Consider the following 23,929-nt stretch of genomic DNA (forward strand, 5'->3'; position numbering starts at 1 on the left):
CATTGTATTCTGCTTTTCTCTCTTAATATTTTATTGTGACTATTTTTCCAAGTGATTAACTTCAAAAATATTTGTGAAGGGCTGGCCCAGTGGTGTAGTGGTTAAGTTTGCATGCTCTGCTTTGGCAGCCTGGGGTTTGCCCTTTCGGATCCTGGGCAAAGACCTATGCACTGCTTATCAAGCCATGCTGTGGCAGGCGTCCCACATATAAGATAGAGGAAGATGGGCACAGATGTTAGCTCAGGGCCAATCTTCTGCAGCAAAAGGAGGAGGATTGGTGGCGGATGTTAGCTGAGGGCTAATCTTCCTCAAAAAAACCCCAACAATTTGTGAAGGCTGACTATTTCATCTTATAGGTATTCCCTACAATTTATTTTAATAGTCCTCTATTAGTTACCTATTGCTGTGTAAGAAATTACCAAAAATCTAGCAGCTTAAAACTGCTACACACAAATGTATTATCACACAACTTCTGTGGGTCAGCAGTCAGAGTTTTACAAAGCTGAAATCAAGATATCAGCTGGGCTGAACTCTCATCTGAGACTTGGGATCCTCTTCTAAGTTCATGTGGTTGGTGGCAGAATTCATTTCCTTATGGTTGTAGGACTGAGCTCTTAGCTGCTAGAGGCTGCACACCACTCCATGACGTGTGGCTCTCTCCACAACATGGCAGTTTATTCTTCAAGACTAATAAGAGAGCATCTCTGCTGCTTCCTATTTCTCTGACATCTATCTGTGACCTCTAGACCCTCTTTTAAAGGGCCACCTGATTAGTCTCGGCCCACCCAGTGTAATTGTCCTTTTGATTAACTTAAAATCAATTGATTAGTTGATTTATTTACAACTACACAACATCTTCACTTTTGCCATATAAACATAGCCTAATCATGGGAGTGATATCCCATCATATTTGTAGTCTTCACTCATGCAAAGGGAGGGGATTCTACAGGGTGTGAACACTAGGGGTGGGAATCTTGGGAGCCATCTCAGAATTTTTATTATCACAGACATTTCATTTCTCTGTTCAATGGTATATGCTTCCTTTACCATATATTGTTCTTATATATTCTCATATCTGGTGCAGTGTTGTATATATCTTTCATTGATAAGTCTACCCATTTTTGTGGCTGTACTCTACTTCAACTGGTCTGAAATGAAAATGCATTTTGGTATCTTGCAGGGCAAGTCCTACTGAATTGCTCATCTTTTTTCTAAATTTCTCTCTTGTTTATTCTTCCATTTAAATTTTAGGCTTAATTTTTTAAGAAACAAAAATTCCATTTGGATTTTGACTAGAAGTGAATAATGTCAGTTTGGAAAAAATTGACATTTTTTGGTCAATATTGACAAAGTGGTCAATACTTCCATCTTGGTGCACATTATTTTTCTCCATTTATAATGGAATAAAGTTTTTTATGTGTTTATAGCCATAACCTATGAATAATAAAAATTTTGCATTTTCCTTTTACTAATCTTTATATTTATAGCTATGACTCTTACTTCCTGGTTCATTTCACTGCCTAGGACTTCTAGATAAAAGCTAAGTAATAATGGTAACATTAACTACCCTTGCCAGTGTTATTCTAGTTTTATAAAGTTTATTAAATTCCTTATATTCTAATAATTTGTTCTGTCAGTTTCTTAAGATTTTCTGTGTTTTTACAGCCATAACCATGATTTTCTGTTCCTTGTAACACACTGTCTTCCTTGAAAGTTTGAATGTATTCATCTGTGTTATTTTCTGTAGTCAAAAATTTTTGGAGTTTGTACTTTAATGGTGTTTAGCATTTTTAATGGCTTTTGTTTGATTCATATTTTCTTTTATTTAGTCAATTTTGGTAATTTATGTTCCCAGAAAACCATCCAATCTGTAAAAATTTCAAATTTAGTATAATTCAAAATATTCTAAATTTGTATGTTATTGTATATTTTATACCCTCTTTTTTTCTTGTGATTTTATTTGTATTATTGATCTTATTTTCTTAGTAGATTAGGTAGAAGTTTGGTCAATTCTTTATAATACAAAGCTGGTTATGACACTCAGTTCCTTAAACACCATTGGCCTCCCACCTGCTGAAGGATATGGTCCAGACTTCATAAGAATGGAGCAAGCCCTTTCCTTACAGGATCCTTCTACAAGTTTTCAGCCTCAACTGTTGCCATCTAGTAGGTGTGCCAATTATTCCATAGTAACTGCAGCCACTACTCCAGTCTTTTGGTTTGCAGGACATTCCATAGCATTTTATGCCAGGTTGCTCTGCAGCAAACTACTCTGGTGTGTAATTCTCAGGACAATATTGAAATAAGGAACACGTGCATTTTAGACAGAGTTATTTGACTATTGAGTATTATATTCTTCATCGCCTTGTAGGAGAATCTGTCAAGAACCATATGACTAAAGATTTTATTGACACCTTGGCCTTTTCGTTAGATTATGAATTAATTTATGGAGATCGATATAGAAACTTGGTTATAATATCTGGAACCTTAACACTCCCTTGTCAGCTAGGCTTTATAGGAATAAGTGATCTTCTAGTTCAGATTGTATTAAACAAACAAACAAACACACAAAAGAATTGTGCCTGGGCCAATTTGTAAAAAATTATCCTAGTGACTTAAATCTTATTTTTGGTGATCTAAGCATATACCCTTCCCTACTCTCCAATATGTGCTGAATATATTGTCAAGTATGTATTTTTATTTTCACTAGTGGTTTTTCAAATGCACCATGTACTCTTTTGTTCTCTACCTGTAATCTTTTGCCCATCACTTTTTAAGTCCTTTCCACCCTGGTCCAAAGTCAGCCCGAATGTCACCCTCATCTAAGAATGTTTTCACAACCTCTCCAGGAAGCACTAAGCACTTTCCATAGACTTGAAAATTCTTCTTTTGTAACATCTGTCCCTTCGCTATAGTCGTTGATTTTCATGTCTCTCTTCCACGTGATCCTTGGCCACAATGACCATTTCCTAATGATTTTGTATCCTCAGTACTTAGAACAGCATCTGACACATGGTAGGCATTCAAAAACCTTTAAAAATAAATGTATAGATATATTCATAATTTTGAGTGGTTGATTTTCCTCCAGATAATTGTCATAGGTTCATGATATAAGAAACAAGTGTCGGGAGCCAGCCCTGTGGCCTAGTGGTTAGGTTTGCGCACTCCGCTTTGGTGGCCCAGGGTTTCGCAGGTTCGGATCCTGGGTGCGGACTTGGCACCGCTCGTCAGGCCATGTTGAGGCAGTGTCCCACATGCCACAACTAGAAGGACCCACAACTCAAATATACAACTGTATACTGGGGGGATTTGGGGAGAAAAAGCAGGAAAAAAAAAAGATTGGTAACAGTTGTTAGCTCAGGTGCCAATCTTTAAAAAAAAAAAAAAAAAAAAACAAATTTCCCCAGGACTAATTTTAAATATTGTGCATTCTGAGTAACTTGTAGTTGCAAAGTCTGGAAGAGCCTCTGTTTATCCTCTCCATAGGGAATCTCTTGTATGATTGTAACATGCATTGCCTTGTGTAAATTGTGTACTTGATTAAATACTTTATCTGTGTCATACACAAATGGATACTTTAATTTTTTTTATTAGAGTGAAGAAATAATTGGTATAACCTTGAGTTTAGTAATGTAAAAACTTTAAGGTTTAAATCAAATATAATGGATCATTTTTAGAGCATAAATAATTATTACATACCAGCCAGGAGTGGAGAGAAAGGAGACGTAGGAAAAGAGCTGGTGTTTTAATGTGTCTACAATTAAATGCCATTGTTAAGCACTGTGGTGGACACCATAAAGACAATTATTTTATTTAAAGGTCGTAAAACTTTGAAGTCGGTTTTTACTACCTCGATATGTTGGGAAAAAATAGGTCAAAACCAAAATAAACTAAAATGAAATGAATACGGCACATAATTATGTCTGTGCTTAGTAGATGAGAAAACTGGAACTTAGAGAGATGAAGTAGCTTGCCTAACCTGACGTACAAGACGACTCTTAAAATCCAGTTCACTCTCATTCTAAAACCATTTCTCTCTGCTTTATAAGTGGAATAAAACAAATGAGTACAGCTTCTCTCCATTTCACGTCCAAACTTACCTTAATGTTCATCCATGTGTACTTTCTTTCTCTTCTTCCCTCAAGAGGAGGTGTCCCAACTTCCCCATACTAATGTCTCTTCCATTCTAGATTCACCTCCTTCCTCTGGCTCTGCTTCTCTTTGCTGCAGTTTATATATAAGTCTTGGTCTTCCCTATTCTCAATTCCCAATTCTCTATAGTTATCCCTCTACTTCTGTACTCTCAGCTATGGACTCCACATCCTACCGTTCAGAAACAAGCAAATGAAGCTTCTGATTATGCCCCTATTTGTCTAATTAAAAGACTGGCCGATATCACCAGAGTTCTTAATTCTAAAGCGCGTTTCTCTTTTTATCCTTACAATACTTAAGCTCTACTGATTTTGTCCTTAAATATCCTTGCTTGCTTCGTTGACCAAACTCCTTCCTGATTCACATTCCCTTTACTGGCTGATTTTCTCATTCTTTCTCCTTTTTGATTCCCTTTGTCTGTATCATAAATATCTGTAGGCTCTGGAGCTGAAAGTGTAAGCCTTCTTTTCTTTGTTTTCTATACTTTCTTCCAATTTATCCTAATCCATGTCTTTAACTTCAGCTACAATTATAATGTTGTTATCTTCCATCTCTCTTCCGAGCTTCTGGCTAATATTTTTAATTAACTATAAGACAATTCTAATAGAAGATTCCACAGGCAATTTAAAGTCTGCATGCCCCAAATATAATTTTGGATATTTCTCCACCCTCGTTGCCCAGAATGTCTTCTCTATTTCTATATATGGATAAATAGTATCGTAATAGACCTAGTTGCTCAGACTATATGCCTCAGAGCCACTTTCGAAGCTTCCTCTTCATGTCATTTCCTTTAATATCACTAAGCTCTACTTATTTCCAGATCTCTTCTGTTCTCCCAGTATTCACTGCATTAAGGCTGCCTCTCTTCCTTGTCTTCCTGTACCACTGCCTGCTAACTAGATTTTCCACCTTCAAACTATGCTTTCTAAAACAGTTCAGATTATTCACCTGTAAGCATACATTGGTTATTTGTTGTCTATACTCCAAATAATCTTAGGAGTGTGTGAAAGGGGGGTGAGTCAGAATCTCAAGTGAGTCATCATGTGTATTCTGAGGAAACATATTCAATATACATATTGTTTTCATGATTGAAAAAAGGTAAAGAAAGTGAAGCCGTGTGAAATATTATTGGATGATGAAGTTAGATAGGATATGAGTGAAGAACATTGTAGGAAGTAGGAGGGAAAAGCAACTTCTTCCCTAGCTTATCTTAGCATTAACGGTTCTACATTGACATCTTCAACTTCTGTCAGTACAGCCCTGAACCCGTGGTCTATTTACACTTCAATCCTGAAACTTGCCATTTCACACCCTTGCTGTAATAGTTTCCTATTGCTGCTGTAATAAATTATGGCAAACTTAGTGGTTTAAAACAACCCACATTTTTAATCTTACAGTCCTGGTGGTCAGAAGTCCAAAATGCATTGGACTCACTTGGCTAAATCAAGATGTTTGCATGCCTGCGTTTTCTTCTGGGGTATCTAGGAGAGAATCGGTTTCTTTGCCTTTTCCAGCTTCTAGAGGCCACAAACATTCCTTAGTACATGTCCTGTTCCTCCATCTTCAAAGTGCAACACTCCAATCTCTGACCTTTTCTTTCATCTTTATATTTCCTCTCTCTGAATCTGATTCCTCTACTGCCCTTTTATAAGCTTGCTTGTGATTCCTTTGGGCTCACCCAAATAATAATCTCCCATCTCAGAATTCTTAACCACATCTGCAAAGTCCCTTTGCCATGTAAGGTGATGTATTCACAGGATCCAGGAATTCAAACATGGGCATGTTTAGGGGTGGGCATTAGTCTGCCTACCAGACTGACAGTTTCTCTCATCCTTTGTCCTAGACCCAGAATTCCCTTTTCCTTAGAAAGTCTTTCCTTTATGGCATAGCTGAAATGCTACTTCTTCTGAAAGCCCTTTTCTATGACTTCGCCAAACCCAACCTGGAGCAGAATTAATAGATTCCTCCCTCTATTCCCTCAGCACATTATACTCACCATATGGCAATAGGGCCAGTCTAATTAAGTAGGTAAGCATTTGTCTCCTTTATTGGTCTGTGAGTCTTCTTTATTAGAATGCATTACATTTCTTTGTGTCCCCACTGCACCATAGCACGGCATCTTGTAACTAGTATATGCTTAATAAGTGTTTATCAAATGATGAGTTTGAATGCCAGAATTCAACTGCATATAATAGCAGCCACGTTCAGTCTTTCATTCTTTTTCAGTCTTTTTTCAGCTAACATTTATTGAGCATTGGATATAAAAAGATGAATAAAACACACATTCACCCTGGAGGGACTTCAAGTCTGATAAAATAGAAAGATACATAATTAAAGAGATAAGCTAGTAGTATGGGATAGAATGTAAGGAAAGCTGGTATATACAGAAAGTTTCACAGGTGAGAGGATGTGAGTTGAGCCTATAATAGTCTTAATAATAATAATAGTAATAATAATGGCAACAAAAATCAACTGCAATAAAAACAATAACAGCAGCAGCTTTCATTTATTCGATTTGTTCTCTGTACCAGTGCTGATCTAGGCACTATGCAATATGTAATGTAATAATACATATTTTGTAAATGAAAAAACTAGTCATGGAGATGTTATTTGCCCAAATCACAGAGCTAATAGGTGGCAAAACTGGGTTAAGAACCCAGGCAGACTGATTGGTTATGACCACTGCGATATACTCATTTAACACAAGATTTAGTAGTGGTTTATGTGAAGCCAAGTGGTGAATGGCATTCTTAACAGGAAGCAGGGCAAATAATTTCAGGTCTGTTCATCCAGAAATTGAAAGTTCTTGAAATTAGGTCACTGATAGTATGAGCTACTATGTAACAATAAGAAAGTAAAAGAGAAACCTCCGTAAATGTTTAGACATAGTTTGCATTGTGATATCTGGGTAAGAATTTTAATTAACAAATACAGCAAAACTTGGATGTCTATGACTAGATATATTTGATCTGTCTTTCATTGTAAAATACAATAAATTACCTCAAAGAGGTTTGTGAAGATTATTGTAGATTGACTGAGCCGTTAAATCTGTGAAACGCTATGTAATTCTTTTTTTGTTTTCCCTAATACACGTTTCAAGAGATTCAATTAAGGATCTTGATGTTACCAAATTGATGCTTTCCAAACCAATTTAAAGAAATAGAATTGCAAACTAGCCTGTATGCCTTATAGAAATGAAATGAGTAGGAAGCAGTATTTTGAACAAGAGTAAAGTAATAAGATAGTTAAGCGGGAAGGTCTTGCAGTGTATAGTTGGATCCTGGAGTTTCTTGGGCAGCACTGATTAAACTCACACTGAGAGAGGAACTGATTCTCACTGCTAACCTGAAGGCTGAAGATATCAACTTGAAGATTTCCTGCAGCTCCAGTTAGTGCGGTAGCTGGGAAATGGGATTCGGCTTTTAGGAATGCATGACTCAGGCTTGCACTTTAATGTGGCAGTTCTCAGATATATCTGATGAGTTGGCTTTCTCAACTAGGTTTCATTTATGTCTTTATGTGAACTCAAGGTCCTTGGTTAGAAAACTGAAACAGGCTATCTTCATTTAAAGGAGCTGGAGTTAAAATATCTTATTCTCAATGCTTATTTTAAAAATTCACCTACTTTCTGATTAAAATGTTGATATGGTGACACTTTAAGTGAATGGATTTTGATTATGTTTTGTGAATTAAAATGTGTTTTAACAGACTTGTATTAATGTAAATGAATTCGTCATTTAAAAATATTCAGAGGTATCTGAGGCTCTAGGAGAGCAAAAAATGTGACTGTCAAGTCACCATTTCAGCTTCCTCATCTTTAATAAAGTCATAGTGATTGAAAGCTGAGTGTGATCCGTCCTCAACTGTCTTGCAAAGAAACTCATGCTGTCATGGATTGACAATTTATTTGAACTGTGTTCTGTGTTGCTACTTTTTGAAATTCAGTCTTTCAGCTCTACTATTGCAGTCTTATATGAAAATAAAAGAGGGATGATTTTCTGAGGAAGACAATGTTCATTTCAGTTAATTTCATATGAAATATTTCCCCCTTTTGAAATCCAAACGCTAGGTTAATGTCCCTTCTAGTATCCCTTTGAGAGTCTTGTAATAGGAAGAAATGATGTATCTTTCTGTAGCTTTCATAGACAGTGTACTCTCTTTCAATAAAGACAAAGTCATAAAATTCTCTTGAATTATATTTTAGAGTTTTTAAAAGAGAATTGGAAAACTATAATTAAATCTTTAGAAGCATAGAATTTATGATTTCTTCTCAGTTGGGAAGAATGATGCTGAATGAAACCATGTTCTGTTGCAGCACGGAACATTAAAAAATGTCAATGTTTGGTAATTCATATTAAAAATAAATTGTTGGTGAAATAGTTCTTTTGAGGGGATTGTTTCCACTTATTTAAATACCATTAGATCCTCTAAATGAGAAATTCTAAACCTTAAGTGACTCTCATATTTTAAAACATTTAGGAGGACTATAGAGACATAATTTTGGCATTACTGGTTTTGATTTGATTTAGGAACCACAACATACGGGAAAATAGAATATAGATCCTGTTCACATTCTTTTCTTTTGTGGAATTCATTGCACCAATTGTGCATGATCAAAAGTCTAACAAAAATCTTATAATATTGCTATATGTTTTTTAAAATGTATGTTTTTCTTTTTATCTTTGATTTAGGAAACAGCCTTTAAGAGCTGGAAGATGAAAGCTCCGATTCCACACTTGATTCTCTTATATGCTACTTTTACTCAGAGTTTGAAGGTTGTGACCAAAAGAGGCTCTGGTAAGCAGTGTTCCCTCCTTTTCTCTCATTTTTATGGCTTGAAGTGATGGTACTACATTTACATATGTGCCATTTGTGGAGAGGTTGAGAATTAACAGGAATCCATGTTGTGGAAATATTGTAGATATGTCTTTAAATGAGTGGAGCATACTCAGGAATTAGAAAGGTCGGAATAGGTTGAAAAAATGTAGCTCATTTCATTAGTTACTATGAATTGAAATGGATTCAATACCAAAATGTTGCAGTTTGATTTCATTTTATAGTATGATTTTCAGCATTCTTTTATAAAGAGTGTCATTTTAATTTTTGCATGGAAATATTGTGGATTTTTTTCATGTTGACTTTTACTGTTACTATTTCAATGTCAGCAATGCTTAAGGCAGATTCTTTTTAGGGTTGTATTTCAGCTGATTTGCTGAATTATTTTGTAAGTATTTAAAGAAAAGCAACAGAGTTCTTAAAGAAAATATCATGGGGAAATATCCTAATATCTTAGTAGGAAATACAGAGGTGAAGTAGAATGGTAATATGAAAGGAGCTGCTAAGTAGAGTAATGTTGAAACTTACGGAAAACTTTACATGTTATCAGGCATCTTGCTTTTCATTTGACTGTTGATACTGGGAGTTAGTGAAATGTACGAGGTATTTGAATAAATGCCACGTTGTTGATGTGAAATTGTATCTTGTTTAATAAGTCACTGATAATACCAAGCCTTACTACACTTACATTTTATGTTGGCTTACAGGATTTCTGAAGTTATAGCTTTTGGGTATAATGGAGGAATAAATGTATTGTGTATAGAACTAAATTGTGTTATCTACTAGTTCTAGAGAGATAGTGGGGAAAAGAGGAGATAATGTGCGAGAGGCTGCAGAGTGTTGTGATATCAAGAATTGCACGAACAAAAGTATCTTTGGAATTCAGAAGGGAGAGAGAATGAAAGTACTGAGATGGGGCTGCAGCAACCATTCTCCTTCCCTTAGGTTAAGAGGCTTCAAACTCACATTGATTATATAATAAAAATGACCGCGTGCAATGGAAGTAGAGAGCAAGCTGCCTCTCATGAGCCCACCTTGCCAGAAAGTCTGGAGAGGGATTGAGGAGTACTTTGTGCGTGGACGAAGGGATGGTGCAGGGTTGAGAGTATAAGGAATTCTACTGAGCCTATTGGCTCTGGAACTTTTTGTTTGTTTTATAGCTATTGTATCTGCCATTGATGTGATTGTAGGCAATGCGAAAAAATAGTATTTCCATATTTACACATTATTTCATCTGTTCCTCTTGGTGGATCTTTTTAAATGAGAGAAAACCTTAGGGGAGGATTATGATGTAGTGGCTTTTGTAATTTGCATGGATTACTGGCAAATAGCAGATATCTTGATTTCTTTGTCTGCCACTTGCAAGGAAAGTTGAGCATACCTATGAGAGTTAGAGTAGGTAGAAGGGGGAGTAAATTGTGATGAAAGCTGATAGTTTCTACAACGGTAGTATTTTCTAGAACAGCAATTTACATTAAAAGTACTTAACATGGATCTTTGAGGTACTGGCCACGCAGAAGAGAAACACTCATCTGTATAAGTATTATAACAAAATGAAACTATCCAAAGTAGAAATATTGATGGAATCTTAAAAACTTCATTTTTCTGGCTATTACACTTGATTACATAAAAATCATTTTTTTCAGTTCTTTTTGTGTATGTCAGATCTGTGATTTATTTATCGAAATGCAAATGTGACTTTTTTCTCCATCATCAAATAGTTGGTGACAGGTCCATTCTACAAAAACTTTGATTAAATTTGGACTGACTTTGTATGTTTGAGAAGCATGGGAGCAGAGCTAGAAATGTGGGACAGTTGGAATATTCGTATCTCCTGCTCTAGAGACCTGAGAAAATTCAGTGACCTGTCTTAAATTCAATTTTTTATTTTAATGATATAATTATTTTATGAGGGTTATAATAAAATGGTGCCCTAAGCTTGGCAAAAGTTCTGAGATCTTGTTCTCTTCTATTTACGAATATAGTTGTCACATAGCTACTTAATACCTCCGAAACTGAATGTGTTTTCCACATCGTAATGTAAAAATAACATGGCAGGTCCTGAGGTTTAGCCACATGTTTGATTTGGTTACTTTTATAGTGTGAATTAAGATAGCTTCCCCCAATATCTATGTTAAGACCAAACTGGATGAAATTAAGTTTGTTTGTTTGACTTTTGGTTAAGTTTGCAATTTGGGAATAAATAATATTACTTTACCCATATACTTTCATGGCTTGCACTCATTTCGGCTGATGTCTGTTACCGTGGCACCTTTGTTGAGAGAAGCAGATACGTAGCTTACTGAAGGGCGTCCTTACTGATCTCCATAGATCAAGTAGAAGAGGAGTGCACTTGGCATCTTCTCCTTAAAAGATTAATGGCTCAATCTTCATGCCCAGCCCAACCTATAAAACCAGAGGCACCAAGGCCAGGAAATAAAAATCAATTTTTGATGTTTGATCTCGCATATTAACCAAGAGGGCTACTTATCCTTGTTCTTTCTTATCATTTAATTCGCTTTTTATTTTCAATTTTAGAAATCTTTTTGAGAGTTCAGTACACATGATTCAAAACCCAATGCTTTTCATGTGTCTTTTACTAAAATTATATTTTTAATTCACTGTGACCACTAGTAAACTAGAACTAGATATTTTAATAACCAAGAACATGTTAAATATGATTATAATGCACACAGTAATGTTAAATTTTTTATGGCATGTTAATTGTGTATAGTGTTTACTTTAGATAAACACGTATGGTCATTCTACAAAAAATTAGAAGTAGATATTTGTTTCTCATTAACAGAACTAATTTGAAAGCAATAGGAGCTCTTCATACACAAGCTGGAGATGTATTATTTTTATCACATTGGCTTACACCCCCATTGCTATTAATTTAAGGAACAAATTAAATATAACAAGGCAGTTATACCATTATAATATCCTTGACTGAAATATTAAAAGTTCAACTTTATAATGTTTTGTTTTAAATATCACTTTGGGTAGGTATATGATTATGACAATCAAGGATTGAATCTGATCTCTCAGGTGATGTTCTGAAGTTTTGCATACGTTTAGAATCAACTCCTTTCTATCTCTGGAAGCAGATATTTAGCCTTTGTTACATAAAAGATTTTCTCTTGGAACTATTTTATACCTTGTTTTTAGTTTTCATAAGCAGCACTTGAAGAAAGAGGCAAAGACTATCAATATTACTCATTCTCCTGAAGTGTGTGAAGCAGTGTAGTAATTCAGTAAGTAAACATTTGAGTTGCTGTCATTTGTAGAATTCTGTATGAAAACCATATGTAAAGCAAATGCTTACCTGGAGAGTCTGTATCTTAACCAGTTTGGAATGCTTAGGTTAATGTTTTTGTTGGTTTGTTCGTCTGTTTCTCTCTCTCTCTTTCCTCCATCCCTTCCTCCCCCACTTCTTTCTTTCCCTCCCTCCCTCCTTTTCTCTTCTCCTCCTCCTTTCTGCCTCTCCTCCTCTCTTCTTCTCTTCCATTGTCCTTCTTCTTATTAGTGTGTTTTTCTGCAGGTAAAATAATCTATTTTGAATATTCCCATTGTGTCTTTGTAGAACTTCTTTGGCTATAAAAATATTGTCATTACCTTGCTTGAAGGGTTAAAGTCCATGAAATGCTGTGCCTTTATAAGTTTATTCCAAGAGGATAGTGTGGTCTTTGTGAATAATGGTTATTATTAAATATTTCTTTTAATTGTGTATAGCTAGGAGAATTGGGGATAGGATTCAGGGGCAGGGAAATAATGTGAACTGTTGAAGGACTTTTATGTACAACATATGGGTAGAGCACTTTCAGGGAACTAAAGTATGAATTGTGATTTGGTCCAAGAGTTTGGGACACTGAAAAGAAATGAAGCTAGAGGGACCTGGATGTAGAGATGAAGGAAGAGAAAGGGATCCAGACTTTTTGTCTGTTTCTCTTTTCTCTCATATCCTTCTCTAGAACATAGGATGGTGAGCGCAAGAACCATGATTTATGTGTGCTTATAACTTTGACAATGCTAAATATGGTGTGTGTTTCAGAGTCAGGGTTCAATGAAATGTCTTAATGAAGTAATGCTTACATTAATGAATGAATGAGTGGCTTTAATGTTCAGGCTGGGATATATCAGTGAGGATTCTACAAAACCAATACAGTATTAGAAAAATAAAGGTAAAATAAAATAGAGGCATTTAAGGAAAACTTTGTATTCTTAAATAGAAATTAGTATAATGTATAATATGAGACTACTGAAGCAAAAGATAGAAACTCAGAACAAGCAATATCTAAGACATGCTAAGGGCTTATATGAAGACAGTGAACCTTTGCAAATGATGAGTGTTTTCATGAGCTTGAAATGTGATTCAAAATCTGTTAGAAGGAAAGGAAAATGATTCTTTAAATATTACTGCACTGGAATTTTACTACATTTACTGCTGCTTTTAAAAAGTAATGTCATTATGCAGACGTTTTGGTTTTAATGGTATTGTTCAATACAGACCACACCAAAAGGATGCAGTTCATGATTACTGATACATGATAAATAAGCAAGTGACTTCAGTATAGGAAAAAAATATATTCACAATTATCAGGGCATATAGAGAAGAGGGAGTGGCTATATTACATAAACCAAAGTGTACATCATATTTAAGATATATAGGAACTACCTAAAGCAGCCAGCTATTAGAGAGTAAAAGGGTTACCACAGGGAGTTGATCTTCTCTTTGTTCTAGAACTTGACAATGGACACCTGCTTGTGTACAATGATTTAGATGCTATTCTTCCTGACAGCAAGAGGAAGGCAAATCTCTCAAGAGGTTTCCCCAAACTCCTAACTCCAAGCCCAAATAATTTATAAAAGATAAGGGTAGCTGAATAGTCAAAGACACAGTTTAGGTTCTCATCTTTGTGTTTGGTATTTCTGGAATTTCTTTAAGTAAAAGAAATTATGCTATTGTGTGAGGAAAGTGAGGTTTAACTGAATAGGAATGAGAAAGTCTAGTGGGGTGTTTCCATCTCATGCCAGTGTGATTTATGTGCATCAGCTCTCGCAGGCATTCCTGGAAGTCAGTGAACCTAATTCCACATGATTAAGAGACAACCTAGTCCCCCAGCATCTGCCTTTTATTATGTTACCATGTGTTTATTCCTAGTTTGTCAAATATGTCAAAAAATATGAAGCATTTCTCCTTTTTTTCCTTTGGGATAGCTTGCAAGACCAAACTTCTGAGGCTTTGTTTCTTTACTTTTTGAAGTGAAAAAAATGCACTTTAAGTTTTTTTTTTTGTAAGAGATCCTCCATCTTCCATTTATCTTGATTATTAAAATAAATTTTGAAAACAGATCTAGAATAATTTTAATATTCATGAAATGAAGTCTTTAATTGGAATAAGTGTAACAAACAAATGGAACTTATATCTGACAAAAAAGTATCCAGTATCTTTGATTAATAATCATCTGATATACCTATGAATTTCATCATAAACTTGTTCAGTTTTAGTTGTCAGTACAATTTTATATAGAGTTCATATAGATTAACATTAATTTTGCAGATGAGGCCTGGTTTATGGTGAATTTACATGGAAAAGATAAATGGTTGAGTCTTAGAAGTTGAACGGGATTTCAGTGAGGAGAATATTCCAAGTTAATCAATAAAGCAGTGTCTCATGTGGGTAATAGAAGATATATTCTTCTATATAGTTAAAGGCAGGAGTGAGAGATAGAGAGCAGCAGTGAGGAGCCAGTCAATGGTGGGCATTCTAAGTCATGTTAAGGAAGTGATGTTCATTCTAGAGACAGCACAGAGGTGACCATTGCTGGATCCAAGGATGAACCCCTGATCCATGGGCAGTCTACTATAAGCATGAAGGTGTTCCATGAGGTGGCTTGGAACTTAAGGACACTGTTGAATTAGTATCCTATTGCTGCTTTAACAAATTACCAAAAATTTAGTGGCTTAAAGCAACAAAAGTTTATCATCTTGCTGTTCTCGAGGTCACATGTCTGAAATAGGTTGGTGGGCTGCATTCTTGGTGCAGGCTCTAGGGAAGAATCTGTTGAGTGCCTTTTCCAGCTTCTAGAGGCTGCCTGCATTTCTTGGCTCATGGTCCCCCATTATTCCAAGCTCTGCTTCTGTTCTCACATCTCCTTCTCTGACACTCCTGCCTCCTCCTTTCCGTTATAAGGACACTTGTGATTACATTGGACCTGCATAGATAATCCAGGAAAATTTCCCCATCCTTAATTTAATGAAATCTGCAAGGCCCTTTTGTCATGTAATGTAACATAGTCATATGTTCTGGGGATTAGGATGTGGACACCTTTGGGGAGGTGAGTGCATTATTTTGCCTACCACAACTGATAATTAGCTAAGTCAATCAAACTTATTGTTGAGTTTGGACTAGAGATTAGAGAAAGGATGGTTAGTCAGGAGCTAGATGGGAATCGGGGAGATAAGAACAATTAAGTTGAAAATTTTTCCTGGAGGGACTATGTGATCTGTGGTCCATGATAAAAATAAAAAGAGAGACAGAAGGAGTTGGGAGAAAAAGAGGAAAAAGGAAAAGAAAACAGGGCAGAGAAAGTGGAAGGAAGGGAGGCAGGGAAGGAGAAAGAGAAGAAACAGACTCTAATGATGCTTAGGATATTGATAACTTTTAAGATTCACCTGCACTGTACAGATACACTGTCAAAAATAGTGCTTTTTCCTTGAGGTATCCTAAAGGAGTCTGTGTTCCTTTCAACCAAAGATGTCTGACATGAAAATTTCCTGACTCAAAGTGACTGCAGTGAGAACAGGGGAGACAATAGAGAGACCAACTTTAAAGTTAGAATCCATTGCGTTTGATGATTAGTTGTGGGACGTTTGGAAAAAAAGAGGTGGAGAAAATAATTCTGTAATAGGAGATTGCGATGCGATCAATCATATTAAAGATCCCCAAAGAACAGAAACTTGGAAGGACTGCTTATTTAAAGAGAACAGTAGGTAGGTCTTAGTGATTAAGATGAAGCCCAAAAAATAGATTGAGCATAGAGTATGAAGAGTTTCATATGTCTTACAAGGGATTTTGAATTTTACCTTGTAGAATAAAAAATTTTGGCTGAGATATTGAATTACTTTGCAAATCCCTTTAGTAGAGAATTCAGTCTGCGAGTTTGGGCCTCAGATTTGGCAGATATATTCATTATGGTGTCTGTTATACACCACAAAGGTGAAACTCCTTGATATATATGCAATAGTGCTACACAATGATTGTACCAGTCCATCAATAAAGCTGCCTTTACAGAGAAGGAAAGACACACAAACAATCAAGTTATAAAGGGTCACATCTGAGAGTGGCATGGTCAGATCTGTTTTTGGACAGATAATACTCCCTGTAGGAAAGATTATAGTTGGATTCCAGAGTAACAATTCAGGGACACAATAAAAATCATATTCAGCTACACTAAGGGCCTGAAAAGCAGTCAAAGGGACTGAAAACATGTTTTTGAAGAAGAATAAATGAGATCAAGTGAATGTTTGGAGACGGATTATGAAATAATTTGAGAAGACGTTATATTCATGTTGTTACCAATTACAGAGAGAGGAAGGGGCAGTTTTTTCAGGGAGAGGAGATGGAATGAGTTCAGTTTGGAACGTATGAGCTGTGGCAATCACTGGATTATTGAACTGATGGATTTATTGATCTAGAATTGAATTAGTCTCCTGTGGCCACAGGAACAAATTGCCACAAACTTGGATGGCTTAAAACAATAGAGATCTATTTTCTCACAGTTCTGGAGACCAGAGGTCTGAAATTAATGTGTCAGCAAGGCCACATTCCCTCTGAAGGCTCTTTGGGAGAATACTTTCTTGCCTCTTCCAGCTTCTGGTGGCTTCAGGTGTTCCTTGGTTTGTATCTGCATCATTCCAGTCTTTGCCTCCATCTTCACATGGCCTTCTCCTCTGTGTCTCTAATCTCCCTTTGCCTTTCTCTGATAAGGACACTTATCATTGGATTTAGGGTCCATTTGGATAATCCAGGATGATCTCATCTTGAGATCTGAAAGAACTTGTCAGATTTTTTAAAAAAACTATATTATACAAAACCAGTATATTATAAAGGCTATTTATTTTTTAAAGTTTGCTTAACTCTTAGAAAATACTGCTTTTATTATTTTTTTCTATTTAGGTAAAACAAATGTAAAACTCCTAGTCTTTCATGATAATGAGAATAATTGTACTATAGAAAGGAGAAAATTTTCTTCATCAAAAATTCTTTTGGGGCTTGCCCAATGGCATAGTGATTGGGTTTGCGCACTACACTTCGGTGGGCCATGGTTGGCAGGTTTGGATCCTGGACATGGACCTACACACTGCTCATCAAGCCATGGTATGGCAGTGTCCCATATACAAAGTGGAGCAGGATCTGCACAGATATTATCTCAGGGAGAATTTTCCTCGAGCAAAAAGAAGAAGATTGAAAACAGATGTTAGCTTTGGCCAATCTTCCTCACCAAAAAGAAAAATATTTCTTTTATCTAGATTTGAAATATATTTGCCATAGACTAATCTCGTGAGGGTAGAGTAATACTGATTCAATTTTCATTCCCTTATTTCATACAAACAGATGGGAAAGGTGACTTATAAGAGTATTAAAATTTGCCGGGGTTAATCCTCATGTTGACTATTGTAAGTTGGCAGAACATTTCTACAGACAACTAATATTGACATGCCAACTTTTGTCTACAGTGTTAATCACTAAAAACACATGCTTAGAGTTATTCTTCCAAAAGCAGTTTAGGTTGTTCTGAGGAGTATTATGAAACCTATAGAATTGGAAATTAAGACACTTGGGTTTCAGTCTAGCCCCTAGTAAGCCTCGTTGATTGGGACAAGTCCCTGAACCTTTCAGGACCTCAGTTTTCTTTTTGATAAAGTAAAAGTTTTGAACTACAACATCATCAGTAGAAATAGAAGTTTATCCTTTTGTTAATTTCCCAAGCATTTATTGAATATCCTCAATGCATACTCAGTACATAAAGTGACACCTTTTTTCCCGTAACATATTTTACATATTTGCAAATTGGTCAAACAAATTTAGATGGCCAGAGTTTGTAGCCAGAGTACCTGAGGCCCATCGTTGGCTACATTTAACTTTATGTTATGCAGTTTGTCCTAACACCGCAGAGAAAAGCATGTTATCAGTTTGAAATAGAGGTTTTATTAAGAAGAACAATATGATTTTTAGTCTTGTTAAAAGGCACATGCTATATAGCCACAAAGCTAGAGTGAAAATAAGGTGCTTTTCCTTGCAGGTGGTGATGTGTCTAAGTGAAATTAGGTTTGGCAGTTCAAAATACTAAACCGTGTTTTAGCCTATTGCTGCTTATTTACGGCAAATTTCCTTTTGGACAGTTGTAGTCTCTTAAGACATCTAGAGCACTGCCTTGCATGGAAAATGTTGCCTCAAGGCAATGACAATGGATAACTTTGCCAAGTTTTAAAATCTCTGAGGGTTATGTATAAACATTTCTTTGAAAAGTGTCATTAAGCCTCTTGTGGGTATCCTGAACACTATTCAATTATCACTTATATTTTACTAACTGTACTAAAATATTTCCTAATTAATATCACTACCTTAATTTCAGTAAAGTTCTGTCATTGGCATTCTACTTTGATCTCTAAAAGCATATTCCAGTTACTTTGTATTCCACATATGACATAAATATGTTGTGAATGACAAAGGAAAAGTATTCTTATCATTGATGGGAAAAAGTTTCCATACTCCGATAAATTAATATTTTTTCTTCAATGTATTTTCATATCAGAAAAAAGAACAACTTCAACTTGAAAAGAAGATTCTTTGAGTTTTCCCTATAAATACATTCTTATTATAAAGTAATTGGGCTCTCCAGTGCCATCTGGTGGCTTTTCTGAGTTGGTGAAAATGCAGTAATAAACACAGAAAGCAGGGAGAAAATAAACATGGGAAGAAAACTTCTAATGAGTTATTGTTCCGAAATTATTTATTTTTATCCTAATAGTTTCCAAACATTTATTTTCTCCAGTTTATTACCTTAGGTTTAAAAAAATGTATAGGTTTCTGATCCTTTTTTTTTTTGATATTTTTTATAGTAGAAATTTTCGTTGAGATTTTTTAAGGAGACAGAAAAAATGTTTTTCACGATATAATCATTATTTCAATTTGTAGCCCTGTAGTATCAGTTCAATTAGTAGACAAGTACATTCATGTTATAAAGTATTTTAAAAATTCCTTCTTTGAATATATTGCTGTCATTAAGGTCTTTTCATTGTAATGATTCAGTTATCAAAGGAGAAAAAGCTATTAAAGATATTTCATTTGTTTACTAATATAAAGAAGACATGCTGGTAGAAATATGGAAGTGAAAAACACGTGAAAATGGATCTGTACTAAACGGTGTTAGTTTTCCTGTTGGTGTAGAGGACTGGGCCTAGATTATGAGGTGGGGGAACCTAGGTCAAAGCTGATGTAATGTACTAGTCACTGGGCAGTTACCTTCAAAAAGCAATTGCCCTTATTTGCATATCCAAAAAGCATGAGGTCAAAGTTGAAGGGAAATTCTTGGTTGGCAATGTTTTGTTTTAAAAAAGAAATTTCCAAATGCCTTTAGCTATTATAAATATCTTTTCAAATAAAACGCGTATAATGTACAGACACACACACATATACACAATACACATAAGCACACACACAAATACTAATGTACTAACAGTCTTTCCAAACTTTGAAGACAATCTCCATCGTTTCCAGTTATGAGTACTTATATATATTATGTGTACAGCTATATTTGTATTAGTTTCTTTCAGGGTATTTTGCATTTCTGACCTAATGCCATATGGGAGTTCCTTCATTTTCCCAAAGGACAAAGTGATTGGTTCTGTATACAATTGTTAACAAGCATTTATTGAATTCCTACTGTACTAAGTGCTCAATAACATTGACTGACATCAGCTATACACTAGATATGAAAAAGGTTAAAGTGTTTAGATATTTGTTTGTAGAGATTTGGCTTTTGGATTCCTTATTTATATACCAAAATTATAGGATGTTTAAGTAAAAGAAACAAATGATTTATCTTTGTTAGTTTTGATCACTTCATTCTTTGTTTTCCATATCCATGAATTGTGTTCTGAAAATTGTTTATACAGTTTCCCCATAGCTTTGGTGATTATTGTTTTGGAAACATACGGAGTGCTTATTTTTGTAGCTGCCTGCTTTTTCATATTGTAAAACCCATGTATCTGTCAGAAATTTGGAACTGATGGTGCTATAGGCATTGCCCTTTCATATTCACTAGTCAGTTCTAGTTACTCTTTTATATTGAGCAAATATTTTCAAACGAAGCTTACTGTAAACAAGCAATTGGACTGAAGTCTCTGGAGGATTAAAAAGGTGAACAGTCTACCATCTCTATAATTAAAGATTGTGCAAGAAAATAAATGATATGAGACACACACTTGTGTATTGTATTAGTTCATGTAGTGTATTAGTTTCCTGTTGCTGCTGTAAAAGTTACCACAAACTTAGTGACTTCCTAAAATCAAGGTGTCGGCAGGGCTGCCTTCCGCCCAGAGGCTCCAAGGGAGAATCTGTTTCCTTGCCTTCTCCAGCTTCTAGAAGCCATTTACATTCCTTGGCTTGTGGCTCTTCCTGAACTCACATCCAGTGGCATAGAATTTGCCAAACTCTGTCTCTCTCTTTCTCTGACCTCTACTTCCATTGTCACATCTCCTTCTCTGATTCTGACTCTCCTGGCTTCCCTCTAAAAAGGATCCTTGTAATTACATATAGGGCACATACAGTTAATCTAGAATAATCTCCCCATCTCAAGATCCTTAATCACATCTGCAAAGTCCCTTTTGCCATGCAAGGTAACATATTCACAGCTTCCAGGAATTAGAATGTGGAAACCTTTGGGGGGCCGTAATTCTGTATCACAGAAGTACACTAGAGTAGCTTTTCCATAAAAGAGTTTGATGTGGCTGGAATACTTGTACATTTGGGCACAATATGGGTGAAAGGAGGAGAGGGAGTATGTGTAGAAAAAAGGTGGAAAAAGATAGATGGGAGACATATCACAATGGGCTTTGTATGACGTGACAAGAAGTGTGAATATTATCTTGTAGGAAATCAGGAACCACTGAAGCATTTTAAGCAGGTATGGAGCAGGAGTAGCCTGACCAAGTAGATTGGAAAGAGCTTTGAGACCAGAGGGTGGGAAATGAGGCCAATAGTACAGGCGAGAAAGTTATGAATTGAGGCAATAGCTTTGGGAATATAAAGGAAGAAATGGGTTTGATTGCTAGTAGAAGAGAGAGTTAATAAAAACTAGTGGCTGATTGTACAGTGGAGAGAGGGCGAGGTGGAAGGCGATTTCAGTTGCTTTTATTAAATTTAAAATCCTGTTGAGAATTAATAACTAATGTTGCATTTCTAGTCTGCATTCTTCCTGGACAAATACATATTTAGGTTTTCAGTATGATGTATGTTTTGTGGTTTGGGTTCAGACTGGCCCACTGTACATCTGACATAAAAGTCTTGGTTTTGGAGCTAAATCCCTCTCTTATAGTAGATCTCTCACACAGAGCATCTTCCTAAAGTGAGTATTTCCTCCTCAGAGTTCTTTCAAGTTTCTTCCGTCATGTGTGATTATAATGGAGGATTGTATCAATGAGTCTTCCTTTGCTAATTTCAGCAAAATACTTCAAACACAGAGGGGCATTTTAGAGGTGTCAGGTTTCTTTTAAAATATAGTGTAACGTATGGTATATGGATACTTAACGTGCATATACACACATACACCCACATACACACATGCTTACATACAAATATACTCACAGTTAACTATTCATTCACAAAACACACATTTATCAAGGAACCACTATGTGCCAGGTGCTGAGGATTCAAAAATGATTAGGATATGTGATTGCTGCATTTTTTTAACATCTGTGTTTTATTTACTCAACTAAATAGTATAAGCTCATTGAGTGTAAAAATACCTTATACATGTTTATGTATATGTATTTTAGAATCTCTGTGCTTAAAAGAGTTATTGCATAATTAGTGCTCAATACATATTTGTATTTGATTGCTGGATTTAAGCACGTTGATGAATCTCATCACAGCACTATATATTTTCCCATGGCGATTTATGTGCGTGTCATAACTCTTCTCCAATGCTGGAAGCTCCTTGAGGAATGATCTCCATATGGCTTCACTTCATAACCTCTACAAGCCCTTACCCAGAGCCTTGCAGATAGCATTCTGTGACCAATTGTTACATGAGCAAATGAATGAATTTAACTTACATGAAATGAATAGTTTTATTGGAGTTTACATTTCTCTGGAAAGGGAGAATGGAATGTGATCTTTAGCTGTCAGGATGACCTGCCCATTCAGGGTTATTGTGGATAATTCCCTGCTGGAATTGTAACAGCTGATGCCAGAAGCACTGAGGCTTCCCTGGGAAGTGGATCTGGAGGTGGCATTTCTTCTTTTTCTCGAAAGGGCAGCTTTTCAGTTACTTCATTGTAATGGGAATTGTGCACCTTTTTTCTCCTTCTTATCATTGGAGTTTTTGCCACATGTGTGCATATGTAGGTCATTCCATGAAGGAGGACTAGATGCAAGAAAGAAATCCTGCATGGTAGGGTGCCTGCCAGGAGTGGGGCATGAGCCAAAGCAGCTGCTCAATGCCTCCATGTCTCCCAAGACAGATCACAGCAAACCCTGGGAATGCTGGTGAATAGAAGTGGCCTACAACATTGAGGGTGTTTTATTTTAATTCAGAACATGAATTAGTTCAATTTGGCAACTTGCACATTCATTCTGCCACTCTGTAACTGACATGCCGCTCTGCAATGAACAGTGGTGACTTACTGTTTGTTTCAAAGGCATGTTTTTGCTTCTTTGGGAGACGTGCTTGGTTTGTTTTGTTCAATTTTTAATGATACATGATTTTATTTTAAATTTCTTTGGAAACTGCTTTGTATCCTAGGGTTTCCGGCTTTCTCTGAATTGAGAGGAGGTTATTACCTTCTAAGTTTTCAATTAGGAAAACAAAGCAAGTTTGGAAGCTCCATTGGGATCTTGTAAACCCTCTCAAAGCATGTGCTGAATGAGACAATTTTTGTGCAACTAGCTCTAATTGTCTGAGATGAGACAATCTACAGAAGCTAATTGGAGAGTGTCTCATTCTGCAGCATGCATGGGGTTGATACAACAATAATTTTGCTTCTTTGGGTTTTTTGTTTATTTTTTATTTTTGGAGATTTGTTTGTTTGCTCTACCCTTCCTTTCAGTACCTAGTATTTTTAAGGGAAATTTTTGTCAATTTTAACTTACTTATTCTCCAGTGATAAAGTTCAGGCTTTACATTTACATACAGACCTTTCTCAAATTCTGCATAATGTTCCTAAATCCACATCCATTCTTTTTATTTAATATGTGATTAGTAAACTGTTGATGACCTTGTATCCCCTTGTGTGGATTCTGTTTGAATTTAATGTTTGTGTTCGGAATTACAGCTGGTAGGTACAGAATAGTATTTATCGCATTTTCTTTCTTATGATCACCACCTGAGTGATTACACTGTTGACATATTCTGAATTAGACAAGAACATATGCTTGACTAAATTGATGCCTCACATAAAAACTTGCATATAATGAATTTAATTTGTGCAGTTATTTTAATTTTTGATTACGTTCTTTGGTTTTAGTTTTATGTTGTTTATGTTTCCCCAAATCTGTTTCTTCATGACTTAAAAAATAAGACTTCTCTGAAGCTTGGAAACTTATCATGCAGACTTCATATCATCCTAACTTGAAGAAATCAGGCTCAGTATAATTGAGGAAGAATATTTAAACTTTTTAGATGCGTACATTAGTTCTCTTATTATCCTAAGTTTG

The 23,929-nt window shown here is 35.7% G+C and overlaps 1 protein-coding gene across 1 annotated transcript in view; it reads left to right on the forward strand.

The window, feature by feature from the left end:
• Nucleotides 1-23,929, forward strand: part of IL1RAPL1 (interleukin 1 receptor accessory protein like 1) — a 1,275,105-nt gene that overhangs the window by 182,517 nt on the left and 1,068,659 nt on the right. The window contains exon 2 of the mRNA XM_023633890.2: nucleotides 8,844-8,949. Within this exon, the coding sequence (XP_023489658.1) occupies nucleotides 8,868-8,949 (82 nt within the window). The 5' untranslated portion in view covers nucleotides 8,844-8,867. The remainder of the gene's footprint in view (nucleotides 1-8,843; nucleotides 8,950-23,929) is intronic.

The sequence above is a fragment of the Equus caballus genome, chromosome X (genome assembly GCF_041296265.1).
Source record: "Equus caballus isolate H_3958 breed thoroughbred chromosome X, TB-T2T, whole genome shotgun sequence".
Lineage (NCBI taxonomy): Eukaryota > Metazoa > Chordata > Mammalia > Perissodactyla > Equidae > Equus > Equus caballus.